Source organism: Heterocephalus glaber, unplaced genomic scaffold (genome assembly GCF_053883595.1).
Source record: "Heterocephalus glaber isolate CG9 unplaced genomic scaffold, H.glaber_assembly_v1.0 deba00001504, whole genome shotgun sequence".
NCBI lineage: Eukaryota > Metazoa > Chordata > Mammalia > Rodentia > Bathyergidae > Heterocephalus > Heterocephalus glaber.
The window spans coordinates 15,747,073-15,763,455 of record NW_028258324.1 but is presented as its reverse complement, the minus strand read 5'-3'; the positions used below and the strand labels follow the sequence as shown (position 1 = coordinate 15,763,455).

Below are 16,383 nucleotides of genomic sequence, written 5' to 3'. Positions count from 1 at the left end.
CAAGGGATGATTCCCCTAAGTTCTCTTTCTGTCCATTTCTGCTGCCTTCATTCATTTTTCATTCTGGTATTTATCCCTTATTCCTCCTTCCCTTTATCCCACATTGACCTTCTGACAATACAGTAGAACCTCAAGTTATGACCATTCTGACATATGAACAACTTGGATTACTACCAGAATTTTAGTTTTTAAATTAAGACCAAAATCTTGAGTTATGACCCAAATGCCAGCCACTTGTGTTTCAGATGGTTTCAGATACAGATTTAACCCTTAAAGAGCTCTGTAAAGAACATCATGACATCCTTTCCTGTGTGGAGTTAATTAAGTAATCCTGGACCAGTGTCTCTAAGGACACTGAGATCTGCCTGGGGAGAAAGACTTTGAAAGAGAAAGACTTTGAAGGCTGTGTAGAGAAGGCTGAGCCTTCAGTTGACCAAATTAATTTCCAACCACCCTTTGTGAATGAACTGAGTTCGAAAGTCAAGGGTGTAGCTGGACCATTTCTCACTCAGTGACTCTAGTATATTTGCTGAAAGATAAATGTGCTATTTTACACCCCTCCACCCACACAGTCAGAGTTAATTAGATTTCACAATACAAAAATACATGTATAAGAGTTTCAAAGGGTCTTTTTTATGGTTTGGGTCTAGATGTGCCCCCAAATCCTTATGCAATCATAGGTGAGGCTTTTTCAGAGGTGGCTAAATCTAGATTGTGTGATGCTAGGATTAAGGGTGGGTGATTACTAAATCAGTCCACTGATTGGTTTGACATCACCCTAATCCCCATAGCCTGGATACAATATAAGGGACAGAAACAGACTTGTCTTCTCCCCTGCTTGCTTACTTTTGCTGTCTTCTGCTTACCATGAACTGTTTCTCCTCTGCAGTGCCCCTCTGCCAAGCCACCCTGCCTTAGAGCCAGCCAATTATAAACTGAAACTTCTGCAAACTGTGAGCTAAATAAACCTTTCCCACCCTAACTTGTGGGTGTTGGGTATTTTGTCTCAGCAATGAGGAAGTCACTGACACAGTCCTCATCAAAATTGGCCTCACTTTAGGAATTCCTGGTACATCTAGCACAGCCCCTACTCCCAGTCTGTTCTTCAGAGTATAAGGGCCCTTCATGAGAACTCACACCTCAGAGTAGGATGTCAGAGATATAAACCAACCCATCTTCTGACTCCTGGGATAGCCAATTTGGAGACAGCTCTGAAATTTGTACTTGTCCAAGTGCCAATTAATCCCCCCACCTGGGTCCAGGCAATCCGTAGCTTGCTTCTGGGGTCTCAAAGAAGAGTTTGACTGACCTTCTGTCTCCCTCTGGCCTCTTTCTGGGCCCCGGTTGCCTTCAGCAGACTCATGTTCCCAGAACATGCTCTTCTCATGGAACACTATTGCTTGGGAGCCCATGAACACCCTTTTGAGAAGCAAAGGAGAGTCAGGCTTCTAAGTCCGGCTCCAGTCCTCTTTCCAAGCTGATTCAGCACATTCTGGAGAAAAAGGCTCTGTAGCCAAACAGACCTGGGTCTGAATCCTGACTCAGTCACTCAAAAGCCATTACTGGACATGGGATTTAACATCTTTGAGTCTTTCTTTTTTGTGAAATGATGATGGAAATGATGACTTGAGTAGTGCTCCACAGGTGTGAGTTTACATCTTTTCAGATTTCCCAGCCTGGTGAGAAGTGCTGGCTACATGTCTCACAGATTCCAGGTTTGTGGTCAGAGTGCTGCCTACCCTCAGTGCATGTGGGTGGACACTGGATGCTTGTTTTCTTAAGGAATGGGATGGAGGGGTCTGTATGGGAGCCCAGCCAGCCAACAGTGAGCTGCTTCAGGGCTTTGTGTTGGTCAAGGTCACTGGGATACACACACCTGGCCACGTCAGGACTTTGTGCCTGGCTAGCCCATATACTGCTGAACTTTGTAAAGCAAAGTTTCTTTTGATTGTGCTTATGACCTTTGTCTCTTATCCTATCTTATCTTCTCTTCAGATGCATAAGCCAGGTCACCAAGCTATAAAAGTGATCCGTTTCAACACTTCAGCTTAGTCCTTAACATTTACCATACACCCACACCAAACCAGAGGCTGTCACCATGACAAGAGACCAGAATGGAACCTGGGAGATGGAGAGTAATGACAACTTTGAAGGCTACATGAAGGCCCTGGGTAAGGGGGATAGGGGATGGAGAGGGAAGGGGATGGTGGGAAGATGTTGTCTGGTCCTCTAGATAGTGTCATTGTGGAGTTCAACAGACATGTATGCAAATCCTCACTCTTTGTTTACAGCAGTGCACAAATTTCTGAGGCAAATCTCCAAATTGGGAATAATAATAAAAGAGATTATATTTAGAATGTCTTCAACACAGTGCCCAGCTCAGAAAAAAAATATGTTGAATGGAGAATACACACATATAACATGCACCACACACACATGTGCATACACACATACACACACACAGGATGAAAATTACCTTGAGGGAATAAGGCAGCCCTCTCCTGCCTTACAACCACCATCTCCTTCATGACCATTTAGTTCTGACATCATCCACCAATGACCCCCGCTTTCTCTTTGGTCAGACTTGTAATGGAAAAATAGGAAAGGAACAGCTAGAAAATCTCCCAGCCTAGAGAACATCAGGGCCTCAGAGGGTTAGGAGAGGCTTTTATCCTATAGTTCAACCACCCACTCTTTCTCTGACTTCCAAATTGGGCTCTAAGCCATGGGCTATAAGTTTCCAATAGGTGGATCTCTTCTGGAGCTGGCACAAAAGTGTAGCCTTCTTCAGCTGGTGGGTTCTACATAAAAGCAAAGGGGGTGAGTCTGCAAAGGGGAGCTTGTGGCTGCTGGTCAGCTCCTGTGCTCTAGGCACTGGACAGGGAGTTGGCTGCCTGTCATTTCTTCCCTGTAGCACCCTCACCACCAACACATTTCTCAGCTTTAAATTTCTCCATGTATAGAATTACCTCACTGGAACTTCCCACACAAACAGCATGAGAAAAATGGCTACAGGTGGGGTCAGAGGCCCAATAATTTTTCTGTGAAATTCACTTTTAGCTTGAAGAATATTCTTGCCATGTCAATAAAAAAGGAGACCTGTGCTCTGTATCACAATTTACAGAATTTAGACCTCTCTTCATATGGTTTAAACATGTTTCCAACAGTTAACTTTCTTTTTCCTCTTAGCCATCAAAATTTCACCTCTGTATGCTTGGGGGAGGAAGAAGGAGGCCAAAATTCTTCTACCAGGGCTCCACCCTATGCCCTGTTGCTCTTGTATTTTAAGTACCATGGTGGCAAATAGAAGTGAAATTGTGAACCTATCCATGGGTAACAGATTTGTTGCATTGTTCACAACTAACTCAGAAGAATAGCATACAGATGAGGAAGCCAAACCAGAGAGCTCAACATAACTGGGGCCAGGGCAGACTTATTCTGTGAACTTGAACATTTTTTTTAATCTTTCAGAACGTCAATTTCCTCATCTTCCAAACAGGGATAATAGCACCACTGTCTGTAGATAGTGTTGGATATGGTTGTGGTTTTGAACAATTGAAAGCACTGTGTCTAGTGCTGTTTGGAACTTCCAAGGTTTCAGCAGTATGCTGAACAAGCTGGACTCATCGAATACATCAGAAACCAACTTTGAGCCTTTCACTTCTTTTAAAGGCCTATGATGACTTTAGTATAAAATCCAGCCTCATTTAGTCTATGGCACTGCAGGGTAGCCCATAAAGCCCTTAGCATCCATCTTTTCAGGCTTCAGGTGGGAGGCAAGCATTCCCAGCACCCTCTCTTCTCTGGAGAGATGGGATGGTCCAGGGTGCATCACAAATTTTCTCCAAGAAATGCTCTCTCTAAAAGCAGCCTTCCTCTGGACTCCTTCACACCAATTTACATTCTCAGTGTGGGTGAGGTGCTGAAAGTCATGATGGTGATATTTACATGTCTCCCTCATATAAAGTTCTGGATCAGTCTTTCTAATTCTCAGTACCACAGACTTGTCTCATAGCATTGATCAAAACTTCAATTTAACATCATATTGCACTGACCTCACTCTAATGAGCGCACTGCTTGACCTTTTGTATCAGGGTCTCTGCTCGCAGAGGGGTAGCTGACACTTTGCTGGCGAGATGAATGCTGTAGGTGACAGTGCCAGTTAAACAGAGGGTGGAGGTGGTTGGTGCCTGACTTCCCCAGCTGCTGATAGCCCACAGTGGTGTCCCAGGGCCCCAGGAGTTTGTCCCATCTTGAGTCCATGAAGCCCTGCACAGAAATCCACAGCCACCTTCCCACACTTGAGATAGGGAACCTGATTTCTCCCATCTGACCATGGGGACATGGGCCAGGCAGGGAATGGCAGTGATTGAAGACAGGTTTCAAGGAGGTGAGTCTGAACATCTAAGGTGTGGCTTCTCAATCTACTCTGCTAAAGCAGCCCAGCAGATCATACGTTTCCTCCACACCCAGGCTGCAAGGCAGGTTGCTTTCCAAACACTGAAACTTCAATGAAGCTTGCCTTTCTTGCCCTTTTGAACACTGAGACCCTTGGCATTTAGGAAGAGTCTTTGTGGAGATCTGCAAATCCCCAGAAGTGTAAATATCACCAAGTTTAACACCATTCCTCAAGAGCTGTCACTTTCTTAGACTTTAACCCTGCATACCAGGGAATTTGGCTTTCTCTGAAGACCTGGCTTTAGGTTCACTGGGGCAGAAGAAACTGTTGAGATGTGGATCTGGGTGGCACAGGGGTTTTGTCTCTAGTCCAGTGACTTACTCCACACATTGGCTTCTCCATGTGACTCAGCTGCCAGTCTCAGCAGAGTGACACATAATGGCAACCTTTGGGTTTGCCTCAAATTATCAAAGTCATTAAGAGTTCAAAGAATGAGTGCCAAAGGTTTAGTCAGTGACACTTCCTTTCCTGTCTTCTTGGGTCCCTAATGTTTCTCAATGCTCTAGACTAGTATTGGCAAAGCTTTTAGAGACCAAGGACCCAAACTGCAACTTAAAACCCACTTATTTATTACAAGGTGCCAACACTGTTATTAAATCTGAATACTGAGGTTTTAGTTCAGAAAAAAAATGAATACATTTGTACTTGGCTCTGACAGAGAGGCTCTACATGCCTGACACATGCCATAGGTTCACTACCACTGCTCAAGACTCTTCTCTGACACTGAGGAAAGCAGCTGGTGAACTCCTGCACCCTGAACAATTTCTCCTGTCCTGAGGTCCTCCTTCTGTTGGGTCAGAGGGATGGGGAGGGCTGTTGGGAGCAATTCTATGTGATTTAATTATGAAATGAGCTTTCTCCTTTCCTCTGTTAAAATGATGACTTTTGGGGCTGGATCTTCCAATGCTGAACCAACACTGCCATCCCTATAATAAAACCACTTTCCACATACTGCCAGATCTGACTTCTCACAGTTTGTTTTCTTAAACAAATTTTTATCTATATTCATACTTTTTCTTCTATTATCTTTATCCAGTTTTAGGATTAGCACAATGTTGAGTTCCTAAAATGAGGGGAGAAGTGTTCCTTCTTTTCTCTACTTTAAATGTTTGATATAATTTATCAGTTAAAATGTATATGAGCCTGTTGTTGTCATATAGGTAAGTTTTCAAGTTAGGAATATACTCTCTTTAATAGGTGCTATTCAAATTTTATATTTCCTCCAGAGTTAGTCTCATTAATTTGTCTTCCAAGTTACTTCTTAGAAGTTGTCAAATTTATTTCAAAACAAATTTTTGAAATATGTTTTCTATGTCCTTTTAAATTCTGTAAAATCTGTGGTAATGTCTTCTAAATTTTGATAATGTAATTTAAAAAATATATAATTGATATTGTGTAATAGGAAGAAAAGGTCTAAAGGAGCAGGGGAAGTGGGAGGGGTAGGGGAAAGGAAAGAAGGGAAAAGAAAAAATATGAGAAAAGAAAAAAAATGGAAACAAAGTCTTTGCAAATAGGGAAGGGTGGAGGGGGTGAAGGGAGGGCAAGGGAAGGGGGAAAAAATAAGAACCAAGATACTCATGTAATGGTACAAGATCCCAATGATGAATGTAACTGTATTTTATACCAAAAATGTACCAATAAACTTAACGGGAAAGAATTTTTTTAAATAAAATAAATTTTAAAAAATTATGAGCTGAGGCCAGGTAGGGTAGGTATGAGGAGGAAGTCCCAGTAATGTGAAGGAACAGTTCATGTGTTGGAGGGTGGGGTGGGAGCCCAATAACTTACCTAGCATGGAGACTCACCCTGCTCTTGGGCCAGAGCTCCAGCAGCTGCTTGTGAAGCAGGGACTGTTCTATCTGAAATAGAACCAGACTTGCTTTCTGCTCACAAGATCAAAGTGGTATAGGAGATACAGGAGATCAAACTGACCATTACAGTTGGGCACGTATGGTGTTCCTGTTTTCTGTTAGTGTATGCAAAGCTTTCCAAAAATGTAGTGCCATCTTTTATTATCTCTCACAGCTCTGAGTTTGGGCAGGTTCACCCTGGTGGTTCCCAGTGAAGGGCTCTTGTTCAGTGCAACTAGACCTCCTCACCCAGATGTCTGTGTGCCTTGTGGCTGAGACCTCAGCTGGGCCTGTCAATATCTGCTTGTGGTCTCCCCATGTGGCCTGGTTGTCCTCAGAGCATGGTGCCTACGTCAAAGACAGGCAAGGCAGAAGCTGCATAGCCTCTTATGACCCAGCCTCAGAAATCACCAGGGACCACTCCCAGTGCATTGTATTGGTCCAAGGGGTGCAAGCCCTGCCTGCGGCAACAGAGACCCCTCTTCTTCAGTGAGAAGAATGTCAAAGTCACATTGGAAGAACAGTGTGTAAAATGAGATACAGTCATTTAAGAAAATATAATCTGCCACAGATAGCCAGTGGGTGATTCTATAACTGGAGCCCCAAAGGGCTAGATGCCCTGACAGCTAACCTTTTAGAGCTTTCAATGACATAAACCTCTCACTCAACATGAATGTCATAGGTTCACCAACACTGGGCTGGAGTAACTGAACAATAGTAACAAGAAGTATGTGCAGGATGGTAGAGGGAGCTGCAGTACATGTGTCAGTGAAGGCTTCCTGGTATTTCTGGGAGGGGTTTTGAAGGAAAGAGAGGCGTGCCCCATGCAGAGACAAAGTCAGGCATGGCCCCATGGCATGGGACTGGGAGTCCAGAAGGACTTGTACTGCCAGAGCTGAAGTACAAGGAGTGTGTAAGGGAAGAGTCTGAGAGGCAGGCAGTATACCACATGTGGACTTCAGCCCTCAAGGATGGGCGTTAGGGAGGAAGTGGTGTGCTAAGAAGATAGAAGCCATCACACTCACTTAAGAGTAGCACCTACTGCAAACAGTTCTGGTGGAGCTCTGGAAGCTCCACTAGGAAAGAGGCTGCCTTAGAGATAGAGTTCAGACAGGTCCCTCCTGAGTGATTTCTGCCAGGAAATATTTCCTGAACATGGACAATGTGCAAAACCCCAACCTGATTGGTTTTGGTGTTTGTTTGTTTGCTTTTTTAAATTTTGTGATGCTGGGAATTGAATCGAGGGCTTCACACATGCTAGGCAAGTGCTCTACCATTGAGCTACACCCCTGAAGCCCCCAAATGTTTAGGAACTTGCAGTCCAGCACCAGCAGAGTGTGGACACCCATTATTTTTAAGTGAGAATAAGCATTGTGCTACAGCTCTATATTCATTAATTCATTTTAATTAGCAAGTGTATTGGGCACCTATGACACATCAGGGAGGGTTCTGGGCTTTGGTGATACAGCAGTGAATGAGGAGTTCACCTGCTAGTGGAGGAGACTGGGAGGAAGCAAACAGTTTAGGATAATTTTAGGTAAGGGTAAATGCTTTAAAGCAATAAACAATGAGGAGGAAAGTGATGGGTAGTCAAGAAAGCTATCTAAGGAGGTGACAATGAAGTCAAGGCTTCAAGCTGAGAAATGTTGTTGCAGGCACAAGGGACAAGTGCAAAGGCTTTGGATGTGTTCCAGAAGGCACACCCACAGGAAGATGAGTGTTGGGAGTGCACGAAACAGGAGGAAGATGAGAGAAGGTATGGGGGTGGAATAGTAGGCAGAGATCAGACCAAGTGGCCCTATGATGGGAAGATGGAATTGATTCTCTTCATATGTTTGAAGGCTCACCATGGCTCCAGTATGGAGAATGAATCATAGGAGAGCGAGACAGGAAGCGGGGCCGGGGGCGGGGGGCACTAGGAGGGTGTTGTGTTATCCAGGCAGGAAATGGTGATGGCCTAGGATAGGGTCATGCCTATAGAGCTAGAAAAGAGAACAGACCCAGCATATATTCTGATGATAGAGCTGAAGAGGCTTGGATAATTTGAAGTGGGAAGAAATGAAACTGTTAAAGATGGCCCCCAGGTATAGACCTGAGGAACTGGAAAGATGGTGACCCTATAGGCCAAAATGGGGAAGACTGTAAAGGAGTGAGATTGGGTGGGGGGTGGAGACAAGAGAGAATGCATTAAGTATTCTGCTTTACATGTTCTGATTTCAGATGCTCACCGTGCATCCAAGTGGATTATTACACTGGCATGTTGATATAAGGTCTATTGCTCAGGGTATAGTCAGGGCTGAAGATAAAAAGGATGGTTTCCATTTTATAGAATGATGAATCTGAAGCCCAGAGAAGTAGAAGGATTTGCCTGGGACCACATGTGGCTGGGAAATGACAGAATCCAGACAGGAGCTTGGTCTGTCTCTTCTAATACCAGGCCCTTTCCACAGCACTGTTACAGGCATAGAGCTATGGACGAGGTTGGGGAGGAGGAGCTTCATTCTGAAAAAGGCTTATTTGAATGGGGGCCTCCAATGTAGACAAGTGAGGCCCTCAGAAACATTGCAAGAGGGTCATTTAGAGTTCCTGGGCAAAAGTAAATGAATGGATGATTGAATGAATGTCTGATGACCCAAGCAAGGATGAATTTATTTCACAAAATCTAGATTCCTGCTGGTGCTGACAAGTCAACAAAGTTATACATACATGCCTTGCCAAAGTTTTTGCTCAGATTACACAGTATCTGGTGGCACTTTCAAATGGGAAAGTGCTGAGAGGAGCAAAAGACAGATGCCACTATAAGCCTAGTCCCTGCCAATGGTCCCTCCACCTCATTCTCATCCCAGTGGTGAGTACCAGACTATAGGTGGGAGGTGAGGCCAAGCACAGGGGGCAGGGAGATGCCTAGAGCCCCCAGCTTGGCTCTGCTATCCCGGAGGGAGTGAGTGTGGGAGGCAGGCAAAGGACAGTCTAATTCCTCTCTAAATGTGTTCTCTAGAGGAGGAAATGGTATGGAAAAAAGGAGAAGATTGCTCTTCCACTCTGCTTCTCACAATTGCCTGAAAGTGCCAATGATTTGAGAATTAAGGAGTACAGGTCTGAAGCCCATTGAAGCTGCACTTTAAATGGTTCTCAGATCTCATATGATGAAAACTTGTGCATCTCTGCTCCTTCATTTACAAAGAGCACCTGCCCTTTTAGCCTGCAACTTTAGCTTTTTTCCCACAAGCATATTACAAAGCATTTTAATGTTGAGTAGCATACTCATATTTCAGCTTTATGACTTGCATTGTTCAAAATGCAGTTATGAAAAGTACGCTTTAATAAAGTCACTTCAGTGTTTTTTTTTCTTCTGCAGCAGCTATGAGCTACATATATTATTCAGAAACAGCTTGCCTTTGGACCTTTCCTTCTGAGATAGAAATTTTTTTCACCTGGCTATAAATCACACTCAGTGATGTCTTTAATCCACAAAGGCAGATAAAACATACTGGATAACACTGGTGTTAAAATACCATACCAGGAAAATAATTTTCTCTGCAAAGTTCAAAGAGAAAGTGTTTTTGTAATCCGCACACGTGAGCGTGTGTGTGTGTGTGTGTGTGTGTGTGTATGTGTGTGTTCTGCAGCTGCAGTTAAACCCTTTTGATTAGAAATATCCAACAATGAATCCACCAGTAGACTATCTGGCTCCCTTCCCTGGGGTGGAATGCAGAGGTGACATGATTAACTGGCCTGTGCAAATGCTAAGGGGTAGCCAAGCGGCCAAGCCATTTTTCAATCTGGAGAAGAAGGGATGCTTGATTCCATTTGCATAGAGCCCCTAATAAGATTCCCCAGCACTGGTCAGAAAGATTGACTAGGGTTGGTGTTGCCAGGACAAACCAGTTTTCTCAGCAATAGACATTTTTAGCTGGGATCTACTTTTCTAGGCAGCCAGGGACAGGCAATAATTTTTATTAGGGGGGCTTTGTTGTGAATGACAAACAGACTCTATTTGTAGGGAAGTTATTGGGAGCCCTGTTTTAGCTGGGTGACTGAACCACCACTTAAATCCTCTGGGCTTCAATTTTCACATCCACAGAGTGAAATAGATTTGCTTGCTAAGGAACAATTCAGTTCTAAATTTCTCTGTAATTTCCTATTCTTCCTTCGCACTTTTTCCTGAAGCCTTCCCCTTTGTTTCTTTTGGCTAATACATAACCTTTAACTTTCTTTTCCTAGCTCCTAATTATGACTCTAGCAGAATGGTATAGCACAGCTCTGACTTCAAGCACAGAGGGCTAGAGCAGGAGCTGCTTCTACCAAACTGCAGGGGAGAAAGCTGATCCAAGCAGGGCAGTGTCTCACCAGGCTGCTTAAAGAGCCCACGTGACAGGCTACAGTGATCGAGGAGTGAATTAGCCACCATTCCATCTGCTCCATGAACTGACACATGGCTATAGAGATGCATGAACATGACCTAAAATTTTCACTCTGGACTGAATTCTGATCTAGTCCTTATTTGACTCAAACAAATAAGGCAAAAGGTGGAGGCTAATGCGTGGTGAATACCACAAGCTCCTTGATACTGCGTAAAGCAGTTCACCATCATTTTTACTCAATCCTCACCATAGTAACCCTATAAAGTGATCATTCTTTTCCTCATTTTATCATGGCAAAACTGGGACACAAAAAAGGAAAGTAGCTTCTGTAAGACCACTTAGTTGGGAACTCAGGATAGATCTGCCCTTCACCCTTCACTCTTTCATATCAGTAGTTCAATTTTTTGGCAAACACAGAATGATTTGGAAGGCTTAAAAGAACAAGGAGGGGGCCGGGGATTTAGCTTAGTGGCACCACACCTGCCTGGCAAGTGCAAGGTCCTGAGTTCGATTCCCAGTCCAAAAAAAAAAAAAAGAAAGAAAGAAAGAGAAAGAAAGAAAGAAAGAAAAGAAAAGAAAAGAAAAGAACAAGCAGGGCCTGACCTTCAGAGCTTCTACTCAATGGCTCCAGAGTGGGTCCCAGAATTTGTGCTGTTAACATGTTCTAAGCTGCCCCTCCAGCTGTTGGCCCAAGGAGCTCATTTTGAAAACCATTGTCCTGGACCATGCTGCCTCCTTTAACCAATCTGTAATATTTATTAAGCACCTACTGTGTACAAAAGGAATAGCATTTTCTTTGTCTTCATAGAGGAGAGACTAGGGGGGACAGAATAATCAATTGCATGAAAAAGTCAAGGAAATCACCAGGTAGTATCTATGGTGCAGCCTGAATGGTAGGTAAGGAAGAGGGTAGGAGGACAAGACAGACTACAGATGGCAAGGCCGAGGCTTGGCTTCATGAGACATGGAAAACTGGCAGGAAAGCAGCGAGGATTCAAGAAACATCTGAAAAACACAAGGGACTCTGAGGAAACTGGCCTGAGAGATCATACTTACTAATAGTGATTAGGATGATGGCAGCTACCATTTATAGAGCCATTGTCACAGGCTGCCAGCCACTCTTCACAAACACTACAACTTCAATGCTACAATAATCTGATCCAGTTAGTAACAGCTCCACTATGACTACTGCTTTCCACTGCTTCCAGATCTGAACCTATGTGTCCAGTCATGGGACTAGAATTAAACACAGAAATGTTACTTGACTTGCTAACCATGTCTCTGAGGAAGGAGAGAAATATGAGTTGCAATGTGACCTGTTAGCCTCTTGCTAGTTCCTTTCCCACAAGCATGCATTTATATTAACTAGAACATGGGAGACATTCTTTGGTGGCTTTTAGCAATTTAAAAAAAGGATTCCTTTTAAAATCAGAAATATTTGACCACTTGGTCCTGTCTAAACAGGCCAGCAATTACCTTGAAGGGAGAAAAATTAAACAGGAGGCATGTGCATGATTTCAGTGTCAATGTGGCTGAAATAAATAACCCAGAAAGGCTCCTTTCAATCTTTTCCATGATATGTTTTGGAGAACACCCAGCAAGCTGGGTGTCCCACCTAGAGGTGCTCTATGCCATGCTAGTCTGGAAGTCTGCATCCTGAATCCCTCTCTTGGACTTACAAAGCATCGTTTCTATATAAATGACTCCATGATGGTCTTCATTGCAGAAACCAGCTTCTCTTGGTTTTAATTCCTCATTTTCCTAACTTAATCATGAGCCCATTTATTTAACCACTTAACCTTCCTGTTGGAGATGAGCCCCATGGCAGAGAGGGGAACCCTGGCCTCTGTGCATGATGGCTGAGAAGCCTACAGATGCTCACTACACAGAGGGCAGCGGAGAAGCGTTACCATCACCTCGTGTTCTGTGGCCTGCAGAGTGTGGCTCCACTGTGTTCATGAGCTTTCTGTGAGCCAATGAGCTGAAGCTAAATGAGCTGTCAGAGAATGTCCAGGGGATAGAGTGTGATTGCTCTAGCACTGACTTATAATTGAAAGCCTTAGGCCTAGAAACAATTGCTTTTTGAAGGGGGTAGTATGCAAGAGTCCTGAAAACCAAAAGCTGCCTCAGATAGAAAAGACTGCTCCAGTTGGATCCAAAAGTCCTAGTGTCTCCAGGGGAAATTTAACAAGTCAGAAGTTACTGTATGGTGAGCAGCCATACAATGCACAAAGGAAAGGGGGTTTAACTGGGCTCTCCCAGCACTTATGGAGCTTAGCATGGCCCTAGAGGCAGATTGTCCTGAGATCAAGTACTAGCTCTACTGCTTCATCATTATCAAGTGGGCAAGCGATACAGCTCCTCTGGGCCAGTTTCATCATTGATAAGAGAGTGATAATATAGTATTTATCTCATGTATTTGATTGGAGAATGAGGTAAGCAAAGCTTTACTCCCCAAGAGAGGTTCTATCATGGGCACTTCTCCTTGTAGTTTCCAAAGAGTGTTTTAGTCACCACCCCAAATATTCCCAAGGTTCCACATAGTGTGCCCTCCACATTCACTCTACATAAATTTAGGCACTATGTGCCCCATAAAATTAATTCTCCCTTTTATGTCCCTGAATCTCAACTTAGTCACCCAAACTCAAAACTCCTATTTTCTTCTCCTAACTTGACCCCTTCTACACACCCATTCATCACTGAGCCTCTAACTGCTATTTCAGTTGTGTATGTTCACACAAGTCCTAGTATCTCTAGACATCTATTCCCATACCTCTGACATGAAGCACAGGCACTTAAATAGTGGCTTTCACATTTTTTAAACCACAGAGATCTTTCCAAATAACCTATGAGGAAGTCCAAGATCTAACATCACTATACTTTACCACCAGAAATTCTGGGCCTACAGTAGGATTCAGCAATCTTCAATTTTTACATATTTCCAGGTGATCCTTATGGGTAGTGAACTTTGGGACCCACTGGTGAATTCTTAGGCCTAACAAGCACTTCACAAATAGTAGGTGATGATAGGCAAGCAAAGTATTTGTGCCCCAGCTCATGCCAACTTGAAGCCATTTCTCTTTTCAGTTTAAAATATAGGTATGTAATCTTTTACTTTCTGGGCTAGCTAATGTTACTTAAAATTATTTCCTTACACTCAAATCTGACTTCATACGATTGGGCTTGAAAGACCAACCAGATGAGCAAATGTGAGTCTGTTGTGAGTTGGTAACTGTGGTCAATCTGCTGGCCCAAAGCGAGGTCTGAGCAGCCAGCTTGGTCTCTCCTTGGTCTTTTGAGAAAGAGGGAATTAGTAGTAACAGAGGATTCAAAAGGAAATGGATGAGAAAAGAAATGGGGAGAGATGATGAGGGAACTGATGCTTTACCATGGGAAGAGCAGCAAGGTGTTAATTCTCCAAATTGAAAGGAGCACCCAAACTGTTGTTACCTGCTGGCCTCTCTTATGGACACATATATTTTTCCCATGCCAGACAATGCACAGTATGAAATCACTCACCTCAGAGAGGGCTGGAATTCTTAGAGAAACAGCATTCAATAAATCTGAACTGTTCTTACTGTTGGGGCTATTGTTACCATTAGGCTGTAATAGAATCAATGTCCATGTTTTTTGCAAACCCTTGAGGTGGATATTGTAAAGAGAAAAGAAAGAAAGAGAGAGAAGAGAAAGAAAGAAAGAAAGAAAGAAAGAAAGAAAGAAAGAAAGAAAGAAAGAAAGAAAGAGAAAGAAAGAAAGAAAGAAAGAAAGAAAGAAAGATTTAAATTGGCATCCAAAGATATCTGCAGAATTCACAGGCATAAATGTACTCAAATATGATTTGCTTAAAGATTAAGAGCCTGATGATATTCGTGGCATGGATGGAAACCTAGAAGTTCCAGAATTACTCTATTTCTAGATCTATTCCACAGGACAGCAACTTTTTGGCTTGGCTGACATTATATGAATAACCAGAGGTTAGCAAGTCAGTGGACTTAGCACTGAGCTTCTTACTGTGACATGCAAGGCTTTGGAAATTGAGCATTCCCCCAGAAGGGCACACTCCCTGTTACTTACTAATGATTGCTAAGAAATGAATAAGATTTGCCTTAAAATGTGAAGGCAAAGAAAAGATGTTACTATCGTAAATGTGGCAAACTCTTGATCCTGATGAATCTGGATGGTGAGTACATGAGGTTCCTTGTATGCTTCTTTCTGCTTTGATTTGCCCTAAAATATTTATTTAAAAAGGTAAACAATTATTATTCACAGGTGTAAATTCACATTTATGCCTGTGAATTCTGCAGGTATATTTGGATGTCAATCTAAATCTTTTATATTTTACTTTCTAGAAAATCCACCCAAAGGGTTTTCAAATAACTCTGAGATTGATTTTATTACAGCCTAAGGGTAATAATGGCCTCAAGAGAAAAACAAAAGAAAATCTCTGACCAAGTAGTTATTGTTTAAAATATGCTTAAAACTATCCTGAGGGCTTGTAACCATGGCAGAATCACCTAGTTTAGGAAGCCTACAATCTGCCTTAAAGACGGAAGTTGGTGCCCACCTGTACTCCCAGAAAATAGAGAGGCTGAGGCAGGAAGATCACAAGTTGAGTCATGCCTAGGCAATTTAGCGAAACTCTGTCTCAAAATAAAAAGGGATGAAGTTTGAACTCATGAGAAGAGTATTGGGTTCCATCCCCCAGACTTGGGGAAAAAATGGAAATTTGTCACTTTTCCTCTCTGCTATGTAAAGTTTTATCTTTACTCATGATTGAGACTGGTGATTTCCAAAGTGTTTTTCTTTTAAATCATGAAATCTTTACAATGAACTCTTAGGAGGAAGCTGAAATGTTGGAGAGAACAGAGCTGCTGTGATGGGGAGGGAGGGAAGGAGAAGGATGAAAGAAAGAGAGGAGAAAGCAAGAGGGAGTTGGGAGCTGCAGCTCAGGGTTGAGCCTCACCTGCTACAACTCCTCCCAGCAGGGCTCCCAGGAGATGCCAGGAAACTCCTCAGTCTCCTGGTGATTGACTGAGTTGCCCCTCTTGTTTGTTGCTTAAGCAAAGAAATGTGGCCTATGATCTGTGTCTCTAGTCCTGAGTGTCTGGCCTTGTTATCGAAATGAATGGATCTCACTGAGCGCATCATAACCTCTGCAACTCCCTTTTGCCAACAGGTATCGATTTTGCCACCCGCAAGATCGCAATACATCTGAATCAGACAAAGATCATTAATCAAGACGGAGATAACTTCAAGACAAAAACCCAAAGCACATTCCGCAACTATGACTTGGATTTCACTGTTGGGGTAGAGTTTGATGAACACACAAAGGGTCTGGATGGCCGGAGAGTTAAGGTAGTGAATTGGGTTCGAGGTTTTGTATCCTCTTTGCATAGGGGCTAGCTATTTAGCTTCTTAGTAAAAACAAATGATAGGAACAAGCTGGGAAAGATCAGGAAAGGGGAACCAGAATGGTCTTAGTGAACAATTATTGAAAGCTGGGTAAGAAGAGGCAGGCTAGAGAGACATTAAAGGATCTCAATCTCTCCAAGATTTTCTGCATGGCTGGGTACTCAGAGCAAAGAAGGCAGAGTGAAGGGGCATAGACAGGGATGGTGACTGTGACCAGCTGGGCAGGGCAGCTTCATGTAAAGGGACAGTCTGCTTACTCCCACCATGCACTGCCGTAGCAGAATGAGGCCTCAAGCTG

The 16,383-nt window shown here is 43.2% G+C and overlaps 1 protein-coding gene across 1 annotated transcript in view; it reads left to right on the top strand.

Annotated features, from left to right (window-relative positions):
* Positions 1 to 16,383, top strand: part of Rbp2 (retinol binding protein 2) — a 41,899-nt gene that overhangs the window by 16,285 nt on the left and 9,231 nt on the right. Inside the window, exons 2-3 of the mRNA XM_004834339.3 lie at positions 1,996 to 2,171; positions 15,850 to 16,028. Of these exons, the coding sequence (XP_004834396.1) occupies positions 2,099 to 2,171; positions 15,850 to 16,028 (252 nt within the window). The 5' untranslated portion in view covers positions 1,996 to 2,098. The remainder of the gene's footprint in view (positions 1 to 1,995; positions 2,172 to 15,849; positions 16,029 to 16,383) is intronic.